This window comes from Lynx canadensis, chromosome B2 (assembly GCF_007474595.2).
Source record: "Lynx canadensis isolate LIC74 chromosome B2, mLynCan4.pri.v2, whole genome shotgun sequence".
NCBI lineage: Eukaryota > Metazoa > Chordata > Mammalia > Carnivora > Felidae > Lynx > Lynx canadensis.
Genome location: NC_044307.1, coordinates 117,337,918 through 117,350,498, shown reverse-complemented (window position 1 = coordinate 117,350,498; position 12,581 = coordinate 117,337,918). Strand labels below are relative to the sequence as shown.

Here is a 12,581-nt window from a genome sequence, read left to right as displayed (position 1 = left end):
TCTCTCTCTCGCTCTCTCTCGCTCTCTCTCAAAAATAAATAAACATTAAAAAAATTTAAAAACCAAGTAAAACTTGAATTGCGTGTCAACAACAGATATTTGTGCAATACACCTGGTTTTTCTCAGGAGATGAGAGAGGAACTGTTTTGCTTGAATCAGGGATTTGGCCAAACTCAAGCTTCTATTTAAGTGAATACCGAAATGCAAAGTTGTTATATCCTTCATATAAATGTAGAAGACAAAAGCAAAGAAATGAAAACAACAACGTCAGCACTGACATTATGTACAAAGTCTCAAGCTACATGTAAAACTCTTAAACTCTCTGCTTCTGAGACTACTTTAAATTTGTAACTGAATAAAGACGCAGGGTTATGTCCTAACTATTTTAGCGGGGGCTTTGGGGGCGGGAAGGTTCAAATGTATTTTTCAGCTTTGTCACAACTCCACTGTATTAGAAACGTAAGGGCAGGTCCTTTGCTTTATTTGTTCTTATGGTTGATACACAACGGCTTTAGTTTTTATTGAGCCTAGAAAAAGTGGTGTATTTATTTATCCTTAAGTTTCAGAAAATCATCTCTTAAACCAAAGCATTTTATTTAGGGAGATCTGTGAATAACGTGACAAGAGAAAGAGACTTGTGAGGGGAAAAGACCAAACAACAACAACAACAACAAAGTGGTCTTTTCCACCATAAAAGGTGGAAATGGTGTGAGGGAAGCAAAGAAAGTATAATGAAAGATGCATGAAAACGCTGCTTCTGTCAGTTCCACTGACAAAACGTTCTGTGCACAAAGTAACGATTAATTTCCACACTCACAAAGTTACCCGCTGTCTTCCATGAGACAGAAATGTGGCCTGGCTTCTGCCATCTGATTTACACTTGGTATTCTAAAATAATTAATGATATCACTGACAGTATATTTTTAGTACATGCTTTTTTTTTTATCATTTCACAGAAAATAATCTTAGACATGAGAAATGTAAAGAGAACACCATAGGGATACAGATATGAAAGTGAATTTTGGTCCTTGATTTATTCTCTAACCCAAAGGCCCTACTTACGGTACCTTCAGAAAAGCAATACGGATCTTCTCCAACAAAGAAAAAAGATGTTCTTCCATGTTTAGTATAGTTTAAACATCTGAAAGTTGCTATTTATATATTCATTGCTTTGCCAATAAAAGGCTTCATAACTGTTTTGTTTTGTTTTCCTAAACTGATCTACTACTAATTTATTATACAAGACTATTTCAAACATCTACTGAGTCCATATTTTTACAGGAAATAACAGGGAAACTGACATGCCACAGAAATTGAGACTATGTATATGAACTCCATGCAACTTTCAGCCTCCATGGTAGGAACCTTAGCTACATCCGTGCAATTCCTCAGTTTATCTCCCTGGATAAGTTGTCCCTTCCACTCTAGGAACATGACCACATGTTGTCATTTTGAAATCTGGCTTCTCCATTATTTTTTCTTTATCCTGTCATTTTAAATGTCTAACTTGCTACAAACTCCTTTCCTTCATGGTTTCTAGACAAATTTACTTCTCTTTCAGATTAAACCGTCACCCCTTGGCCTTTGACACTGTCCCATTCCTCCCTTTCACATTTATGTTCATGAAAAACAGGAGTCTACACCCATACCCATACACCCATATTATTAGTCTACACCCACTGTATCCCTTTCATTGCTTAAAACTTTGATATCTGCCCCAGGATTCTACTAAAGCTGGTGCTATGAATGGCACAGTGTGATCCTAAGTGTCAGTCTCAAAAGCCTCATTTTAATTGGCTTCTTTGGGTGATATGAAAAGACTATACTCCCTTATAGGATTCTCACCCTTCGGCTTTCAGGACACCACATTTACTCTTACTATTCCTCTGTTCTTTTCCCTTCAGTGTGATTCCTAATCTTTCACATCGTGATGCACAGGGAAAGGGACGATGCTGTAGGGCACACTGGGATGAACATGTGAGAATGCCCATGGTTGGAAAAGATGGGAATAACTAGGCCCTCTCTGGCTCCCCTGAAGGTCAAAGGTCACTTTTTCAGCAATCTTGCAGTCTATTTACAACATAACAGTTATCTATCTCTACCCTATGTGGCTACTCTTGAATTTCTGACATCTAAAACTCACCAGGTCAAAGGTCAACTTGATATATGTTTTTTTTCCCCTTAAACTTGCTTCTCATCCTATTATTCTTTTGGGGGGAATGGTAATTTCCTCCACCATATGACCTGGATACCGTCCTTGACTTTTGTCTTCTATCATCACACTCCCAAACACTTTGAAATCTTTCTTTTCTGTGTCCTACTGATCTTACCTATAGACTCTAAAATAAGAATTTAGCTTTTATTCCATTAGGGTTTACCTGCTTTGTCTCATGATATTTCCATAAGTTGCTTTGATAAGAATATAATGAATATCGTATAGAATATCCAAGAAGTCTTCACGGGTCACGGTTCTACTGATTCGAGGGTCATCACCATAATATTTCCATTCTTTCTGTCAATAAGAAGAGAAACCACTTTGATGAAACTAAATGCGAAACCACTGGCATCCTTGCACCAAACTAATAACCTTACCTCTGTCATTTCAATCTCGTGCCTTGTCAATTGGCCAATTAGAGGAGCAGCCATATGCCTGATGATAATTCTAGCATGAGTGGGTGTCCCACCTCGAATTATAACTTGAGGATTATAGGTGGAGAAACCTGTCTCTTCCCGAGCCTCAAAATAGATCGCGTACTTGAGTTTGCCTCCATAGGCCGTCAACTGATGGAATAAAATAAGGAATGATGAGTTAGATGATGCCCCCATGGCATGATTCCAAAAGTATATTTTCCTTTGTTCTCATATGCCTTTGAGGTTCTTGTCGTTTACCTTCTTGCCTTCAAATTGTTCTGGAAGTTTCCAGTAAAAGGGTTCCAGGTGGAGCTCCTGTCTCACCAGATCCATATGTGCAACAGTCTCCGGATGTTGAAAAGCGATGCCTTTGGTGGTAGTATGCTGCAGAGCCTCGTCCACCAGGGGCAGGATGGTCTGCTCAGGCTTCAGAGTCACCTGCATGGGAATCGAAACACAGCGGGGGGCTGAGTTCACATCTCGTGGGCACTCCTGTAAGACTAGGTGATGGACTTGCGTGTCTACCTGCAGCCCCTTTCTGCTTCCGAGGAGGTGTTCCGACCCGAAACTAAACTCGTGCAGAGTGAGCCAGCAGGACAGGGGTGAATCTTTCAGCCTTGTTTGCATAGGGAAAACTACAACATCTGTGAGAATTGGTCATTTACACTAATAAGAAGTAGAACTTAAAAGTGGGAGGCATTAAGGAAAAATTAGGGTAAAAATGAAAATGCTGCCACCCTAAAAGTCAATGATCCTCTAAGGCCAGGTAGCGTGAATGTGCAGCAAGTTCTGGTTTCCATCACTGCCTTAGCGCATACCCACATTCATGGGTGCCCTCACTCGGAATGTGGCTTCCTTCCATCCCAAAACATAATGCTTCTTTTACAACGTTTCCCTTTCTTACTTGGCATCTATTTCCTTATCAACAATAAATGGACTATTTTTTTGGAAGATAAAAAAGCATTTACTCCAATCGTCGAAGGCCACACGGCCCCAGTTCTAAATGTGCGCAGGGGAAAAGGTTACTTAAATGCTTTACCATTGCCTCCTATCCCTCTGCCTGGCTGAAAGACACCAGCAAGAACTAACAGTAAACCATTACGTGGCTCAGCGGTTTCTTACTCACCTGCGTACGGATCAGTCCTTTGGCTTCAGAGCACTGGGTAGTGGCGCCGAAGCAATAGCAGCTGCTGCAGCCAAGTGGGTTCTTGGCGTCTAGTCCAAACTTGCCTGGCTGGCACCTGTCACAGCGCACACCTTCTACATGCACCTGAAGAGACGGAGAGTTCCTCAGGGTCCATAATGAAGTTGTGAGAGAAATGCACTTGAGAATGAATAATGCTTCTTTTTAATTGAGCAAAAAGGAGCGCTGAGTGTTAGACTCACATCGCAAATGGCAGTTGTGGTTAATTTCATTGTTAGGATTTCCTAAGTCTAAAACAGGCTCTATTTATACATAAATGCCTTGCAAAGGATACCATATATGGTTTTTAAAACCTAAGTAGCACATTTCCTAATATCCACTGTGAACAATACAAAAGAGTCATGAAAATTTCAAAAGCAAAATAGAAACTCTGATTCCTAGACAGGGGTGTGACACAAAGTTGTAAAACACAGTCAGGGTGTTACAATATAGGTTCATATAATTATCATGATATGATGTATATACACACATACAATGCATATTAAATATAGTGTATAATCATAACATGTAGTAATGTAGCATTGGACTCTGTGTTTTGTCTGGGGCAAAATGGGCTGCCACTTTCTGAAATTCTGGAGACTATTTTAATAATCACACCCTGGATTTTATTTTCCTATTTCCTCTGTTCCTCTTTGCATAGACTTCTTCTTGAAAAGATACCTCTGACACAGCCTTAACTGTATTTATCCTGGGATTGATTTTTCAGATCTGTCTAAGGGGGAAAAAAATCCCTCTTATCCTTTTTAATTGGCTGTTTTTCTACATCATTTAACAATATTAATGAGAGCTGAATCTTGCACGCAGTCGCTGTTTGTTATGTCAGTGTTTTTATGTGATGAAATTTTACCGAACTTCCATAGCAGTAAATATATCTTTTCAGTGTACAGTGATTGTGGGTTAATTTGAAGAGAAATGTTTTTTTATAAGCCCTATTATCTAGCTGTGATTTTTCTCTGATGATGCTTAAGAGAACTGTCATTTTTTTTCCTTCCCAAATTACTCCTTTTTAAGCAAAGCAAATATGTAAAGAAAAATTGAACTTTACCATTAAAAATATATCGTCTCTATCAACTAGAATAGAAGTTGGGTTTTGGTTGAAAAGAAGTTCTTAAAGAGAACTTATTATGCCAATATGTGTATGTGTATGCCAATGAACATATATGAATAAAAACTGTGCCTAGTAATGAATTTTTATTTGTTTAATGCCATGAAGTCCATGAATAACGGAGACTGAAGTTAAAATTAAGCAATGGAAATAGAATCCAGGGAAATCTTTCCTTACCATATGTCAGCAGCACATACCTTACAGGTGCATTGCCCTGTCTGATCCATACAGGAGCACTTTTTAGTCCCTGAATCACAGGTCCTTTCATCAGTACCCGGCAGGAAGCACTCGCAAGGGCTGCAGTGAGGGTAGTTCCAGTGACCTCGATTGCACTCTGTACATTTTGCACCAGAGAATTTGGGATGACAGTTGCATTGGCCTGTGTTTGTATTGCATTGGAAATCCAAGGATCCTACTGTGCTGCAGTTACAAGCCTATGGAGGAGATAAAAACAGCAACCATTAACACCATTTCATGGGAAGTATCTTAAAATTTTAATTCGAATGTTTCTCTGCTTCCATTAAATACATATTAATCATGTGTCTGTTATATGCTTTGTACTGTTCTAGTTTAGTCACTTGGGAAACATCAGCGAACATAACATTAAAATCGTTTCCTGCATTTACTAAAACAGATGACTGTTCAGAAAACATAATCCTATTGAATAAGAAATAAAATGTGTTTGTTTCTGTCTTTTTTTTGTGGCAAGGAAGAGGAGTTAGGTATGGGTTTTCTTCAACCGCTTTCTGTTTCAAAGAGTGAAGTTTAGACAAAGTCATTCTACCTTATCATCTCATTTTTACAGAATTAAAGTTGTAAAGAGACTTATCTCACAGTCTAACAGAAGGAGACAAGTGAGTATATATATAACAGCATGAAATAAGAATTACATAATAGAAGTGCAGAAGTCTCTGAGAACATACAGACTCCCAAACCAGATTTGGGGAAGCTGAGAGGACTCAGGCAAGTGACATCTAGAATGCACTTTTCTGACATTTAGTTTTGCAAATGAGCCTGATTTGAGGGGCTTTGCTGCTAACCTATTTTCTTCTTCCTAGGCATGCATAAGCTTGTTCTCTTTATTTAGGTAATTCAAAGTTTTGCTAGAATTTTTAAAAGTTTGAGTCTTTTTTATTAATTTACTGGAATCTGTTAAAGTTCTTTCAGTTTGAGAACAAAATTACTTTTGATTGAAATTTTTAGTTCTGTTCTATTTTTTTAAGTTTATTTATTTTAGAGAGATAGATAGAGAGAGAGAGAGAGAGAGAGAGAGAGAGAGAGAGAGAGAGAGAGAGAGAGAGAGAGATTAGAATCCAAAGCAGGTTTCAGGCTCCAAGCTGTCAGCACAGAGCCTGACATGGGGCTCAAACTCATGAGCAGTGAGATCATGACCTGAGCTGAAGTCGGAAGCTAAACCGACCGAGCCATCCAGGTGCCCCTAGTTCTGTTCTAATTTACCAATTTTCTTCTTCAGAATCACCTGCAATTCTTAAAGTATACCACTTGTGTCTGTTTGCAAAATCTGTAATATTAGGACCTAATATTTTCTGTAGTTTTCTATTTGCCTCTCAAATTTGTTGACCATTTTATAGTGCCCATTTTACATAGTGAAAATTCTCTCCTATGTATATGCCACCAATGCATTTTTAAATTTTTTTTTCAACGTTTATTTATTTTTGGGACAGAGAGAGACAGAGCATGAACGGGGAAGGGGCAGAGAGAGAGGGAGACACAGAATTGGAAACAGGCTCCAGGCTCTGAGCCCCACCAATGCATTTTTAATTACACTATTGCTTTTTTAGCTGAGTTTCCATAATTTATTTCATCTCACTCACCTTCAATTTCTACTCATCCATGTGTCTTTTCGTCTTACATTCTTTTCAGGCTTTCTGCTCTTGATTTACAGAGCTCATATCTCATTGCAATTTAATGAAAAAGCCAAGCAGGCTTCTAAAATGCCATTAGGAGCTTGGAATAAGTCATTTTCAGAGATCAGCAGTGCCAATGACCAAAGTACTGTCTCTGAGCTCTCAGTTCCCTCTTCCTTACCCTGCTTTATGATACTGTAGTTAGACCCTGTAGACATTTCTCCGTGGTTAGGTAGCAGAAGTTTAGGCCTAGTCAACAGTGGGCCCGAGAGAGACCTAATAAGGCCCCAGTGGAGGGAAGACACTTCTGGGTTCTGGTTCTTCATCACTATTGTCATTATTACTATTTTACTATTTGGCATCGGAGCCCAGTAGCCCAGAAAGAACTTCATTTGGGCCTTCAGGCCCAAAAGGGACTTTCTCCCCATAGGCAACTTTCTGAGTAGCTTTAGTCTGCACATATGCTCTGAATGTGACCAATAGCTCCGGCCTGCTCACTACCTGCAACAGTGGTGGACAGCTTCTATAGACCAGTACTTACCTGCAAACTCTGTTCACCCTCACTCAGCCTAGAAATAGTAGCTTCACTTTTGTACCTGCTACTTCAGGACCCCATATATCTCTTCTTATCCTTTTTTAGGAACTAACGACCTATTACCAGCTAACAATTCTTTATATTCTATTTCCCTGTTGAAATAACTTGTGGTTTCTGTCTTATAAGCGGGTCCTGACTTGGTACCCATGTGGGTGCCACCTCTCGTTGTGTCTGAGTCTTCCCTCACACAGTGTTTGTACGTCATCGATGACCCGATTCTTTTTGGTGCTGTTTTATTATCCTTCTTAGATCTGTAGCTCTATGCAGACTTATATGCATTGCAACTTGCCGAATTCCCAGATCCAAGTCTAGGTGGATATTCCTTTGCGTTTCCTACACTTTCATCGCTCAGCTTAATTCTTATGTCCACCACTACTGGGGACACTCCTGCCCCTGCTCCTGCCCGTAGCAGTTTACTTAGGAGACGACTCTTTCTAGGATGTGATATATAATCACTAAGCTTCTTCAATCATCTTTCCTGTCCAAATGTTTGGTGAAGTATCTTTGCAGATTCTGACATTGAAATAATCACCAGGCCTCCTTTGGGGTTAATCTCTGTGATTAAGTTTTTTTCTGACTTCTTTGTTATCCAGAAAAAAAAAAAAATCCTACTAAAAGTTATTTGAAGCCTAAAGATCCAAAATGCGATTATTTATTATATAATAAATGTAGACATAGTTTCCTAAGAATAGAATAAAACCACTGCTGTCACTCCACCGAAGTCATCTTTATAGAACATCAGATTTAGAATGTGATTTCAAAACAAGGATAATTAACTTTGACTTCAATGATTTTTTTTGGCTCACTTAATAAAATGGGCCATAATTAGAAACAGAAAATTATGATACGTTATGGAAACTATAGTCATGTAATAAATTTTAAAAGGTCTTATGAGACATTCTTATCCTTTAACTAAAACATGAAGTGTCTGCTACCCCATTTGTTATATAATACCAAAGCACTAATTCTTAAAGATTAGATGACTACACAAGCAGACACGGGGCCTTTCCAAATCAGGAAGTTTATTCCGGAAGTTATAGTGGAGACTAAAAGGGACCATTAACCATATGTTTGGATAGTACTATAGCCAACATCAAACTTAAATCATAATTAGATGTAATGTTTATTTAGCAATAGAGGATTTATGCACTATTTCCCTGCTAGTGAAAGATGGCTGGCTTTGTATTCTACTCCACTGAAAGCTCAAATGATGTGTGTCCTCACACCTCAACACAGAGAAATTATGCATGACACAAAGAAAGGGAAGCCGTAAATCTCAAATCACTGTTCATTTAGATTATAATCATCCAAAGTTTTTTGGTGGTAGAATACATGCTCATAAATATTTGTGAGGACTCTATGTATTTTTTTGTGATTGTTCATAATGAAGTGTGTAGCTATTCAGAAATTTAGATTTTTAACAGTGGTTCAAAGTAATAAAACATTTTCAACCAATTCCAATAAACATAATGTTTATCCAACAACCAGTAAAAATAACAGTATCAAACATAGAACTACAATTTTTTTCTAAGGAAACTTGGTTTATATTCCATCCTGATTTGTATCCACATTAGGCATCAGCTTTAATTTTGGAAGATTATTAGAGTTTGGCCACATTGCAGGATTTTGTGAATAGAATAGAACCCTCTTAAGTTTACTTATGGCTTATTCATGAGTTCAAGGGATGGGGCAGATGCTTGGATTAAAGGTGAAAATGCGAAAAGTCAGTCACCAAAACTTGTAACACTGTTCATACTTACAAAAAACTTTGGAACTCTTGAGAAATTTTGTTTTGTTTCTAAAAATGTAGTTCAAACTTAATAGTGCCATTGGCAATAGAAAAATGAGCGTCCTGTCTAGTTTTTAATTTAATTTAAAATTTAATTTAATTTAAATTAAAATTTAATTTAATCTAATCATATAGGTAATTGAAGTCATGTATCTATATTTCCTTGAACAATCACCAATACTCCTGTTTGCCTCTAGATTATGTATTCTGGACCAGTGTATTCAAATGTTTTATCATATATGTAAAGATGATTAGACCTTGCATGTGTGCTAAATCAGTGGAAAAAAAGACAGTTTACATCACTATAGTATACTACCATGGAGTCAAACAGGTCACACTTGGTCATGATGTTCCAATAATCTCCAGCCCAATGTGACCAATTAGAACACCTCTCATTAACATCAAAAATGCCCTTATTTGCCGCTCTTAATGGACACAGGCCAGCCCTAATCCTATTTGACCTGTGTTACATTTGACACACAAAAAATATTTCTTCTCTTTAAACAGTCTCTTAGGTGTTTTTTAAAATTTTTTTTGACATTTATTCATTATTGAAAGATAGAGACAGAGCATGAGCAGGGGAGGGTCAGAGAGAGAGGGAGACACAGAATCCAAGGCAGGCTCCAGGCTCTGAGCTGTCAGCACAGAGCCCAATGCAGGGCTCTAACCCACGAATCACGAGATCATGACCTGAGCCAAAGTCGGACGCCCAACCGACTGAGCTACCCAGGAGACCCCAGTCTCTTAGTTTTTAAAGCACTCACTTGGTTTATCTTCTGTCTTTTAAGCTGCTAACCGACAAAACCAAAAACTAAAAAATGAAAAATAAGAAACAACTATTTTTAGACTGAATGCCAGGAAGCACAGTACTGTGATTTCTGAGAGAAGAAAAGAAAAGCGGTATATAAAGGAAGTTTCTAGGCTGCAACCCATAAAAGAAGAACCCAAATGAATCCCTGCACTATAACTGGGTTGAGAAACATAGAGTATAGAGATGTTGAGACAGAATTTATTGGGCCAATAGAATATGTGTCTAAAAAATAGAATGTCGGGGTGCCTGGGTGGCTCAGTTGTTTAAGCATCTGATTCTTGATTTCAGCTCAGGTCATGATCTCATGGTTCACAAGATTGAGGCCCCCACATGGGGCTCTGCACTAACAACACAGATCCTGCTTGGGATTCTCTCTCCCTCTCTCTCTTCCTCTTCCCCATGCACACACTCTCTCTGCCTCTCTCAAAAAAAAAAAAAAAAAACTTAAAAAAAAATAAATTTATGGGCACCTGGGTGGCTCAGTAGGTTAAGCATCCGACTTTGGCTCAAGTCACGATCTCATGGTTCACAAGTTCATACCCCGTGTGGGACTCTGTGCTGCTATCTCAGAGCTTGGAGCCTGCTTCAGATTCTGTGAGTGTCTCTGTCTCTGCCCCTGCCCTTCCCTGCTCTGTCTCTCTCGCTCAAAATAAATATAAAAAAACTTTTTAAAAATTTAAAAATGAGAAAGTTATATACAGAGAGAATTCTAGAAATCTGCAGAAGTGTCCCCTTGAGTCTTTGGCTGAGTACTGATCTGTGTATGCATGGGATAAAATTCTGTGTGGCTGAGGAAAAAAAAAGAAAAAAAAAACACTGAAAAGGCATGAGCTTAAAAATTCCTAAACTCACATAAAGCTTGAAATAATTCATATCCCCAACAGCCAGAGTGGAAATACACAGTAATGCACCAGGTAGCGTTCTCAATGCACTTAGCCCTTTAGTAGTGATGCTAAATGATCCCTGGATTAAAGGGTGCTCTAGACTTTCCCTAAAAACAAAACGAAACAACAAAACAACAAAAACCCCAAACACTTAAAAACAAGGATCAAACAGATCCAAGTGATTAGTGAGTAATTAACCTGTTTGCCAAGATAAAGATTAGTACTCCTTAAAAGAATACAACAAAACCAATGTGAAAAAATGAAAAATGTACAACAACGATCTGGCATCCACATCGAAATGATCAGGCATGGAGAGAAACATAACCAGGAGAAAAGTCAACCATTGAGAATAGTATTGAAATAAAAGAAATGGTGGAATTAGCAGACAATCACACTGCAAAAGCTAATATTTATATTATAAATATTCTCAAGAATAAATGGAAATGTGAATATAATGAGAGAAATGACAGCTATAAAAAAAAATCCAACCAGAAATTTTAAAGACGAAAAGATGAAAAATTTGAAATGAAAAATTATTATGTAACCAACTGGATTAAGAATAGATTAGACACTGTAGAAAAAAATCAGTAAATTTAGACACTTAATAATAGAAACTATCAAAAATAAAGAATAGAGAAAAAATAAGAATGAAAGAACAAACAGAATCTCAGTCAACTGTGGAAAAATATCAAGTAGACCAACATATACATGATTTCCATGAGGAGACAATGAGGATAAAGAAGAGAAAAATATTTGAAGATATACTGGCTGGAAAATTTCCAAATTTAATAAAAACTCTGGTCCCACAGATCTAACAGGTCCAACTTACCATATGAGAAGTAAACAAGAAAACCACAAAAAGCATAATCAAATTGCTGAAAACCAGGACTTTAAAAAAATTGTTTAATGTTTATTTATTTCTGAGACAGAGAGAGACAGAGCATGAGTGGGGGAGGGGCAGAGAGAGAGGGAGACAGAATCTGAAGCAGGCTCCAGGCTCTGAGCTGTCAGCACAGAGCCCGATGCGGGACTCGAACTCACGGACCATGAGATCATGACCAGAGCTGAAGTTGGTCACTCAACCGCCTGAGCCACCCCGGCGCCCCTGAAAACCAGGACTTTTATATCTAGAAAAAATATCTTTGAAAAATGAAGGAAAAATGCAGTTTTTGAACATACAAAATTGAAAGAATCATTGAGAGCAGACCTTACCAGAAATAATAATAGTCATAATTACGGATGTAGTTAATGGAAGAACTAACATGATATGAAACAGAATTTGGCTGTACACAAAGTAAGAGAGCACGGGAATTGACACATGTATAGAAAACAGAAAAGCAGCATTTTTGCCTTTCAAAAAGAAAATTGACTATGTATGTATGTATGTATGTATGTATGTATTTTTGAGGGGTTTTTTAATGTTTATTTTTGAGAGAATACAAGCGGGGAAGGGGCAGACAGAGGGGGACAGAAGTTATGAAGTGGGCTCTGTGCTACAGGCTGACAGCAGCCAGCCGGATGTGAGGCTTGAACTCATGAAATGAGAGAGTGTGGCTTGAGCCAAAGTTGAACACTCAACCTACTGAGCCGCCCAGGTGCCCCCATTAACTATTTAAATCAAAATCACCATAGGGCGCCTGGGTGCCTCAGTAGGTTGAGCATCGGACTTAGGCTCAGGTCATGAGCTCCGTGTT

At 38.2% G+C, this 12,581-nt stretch overlaps 1 protein-coding gene across 1 annotated transcript in view; it reads right to left on the bottom strand.

The window, feature by feature from the left end:
* LAMA2 (laminin subunit alpha 2) overlaps nucleotides 1-12,581 on the bottom strand; it is a 615,841-nt gene that overhangs the window by 207,054 nt on the left and 396,206 nt on the right. The window contains 5 exon segments of the mRNA XM_030316311.1: nucleotides 2,379-2,512; nucleotides 2,593-2,781; nucleotides 2,890-3,069; nucleotides 3,758-3,901; nucleotides 5,138-5,374. Coding sequence (XP_030172171.1) covers nucleotides 2,379-2,512; nucleotides 2,593-2,781; nucleotides 2,890-3,069; nucleotides 3,758-3,901; nucleotides 5,138-5,374 — 884 coding nt within the window.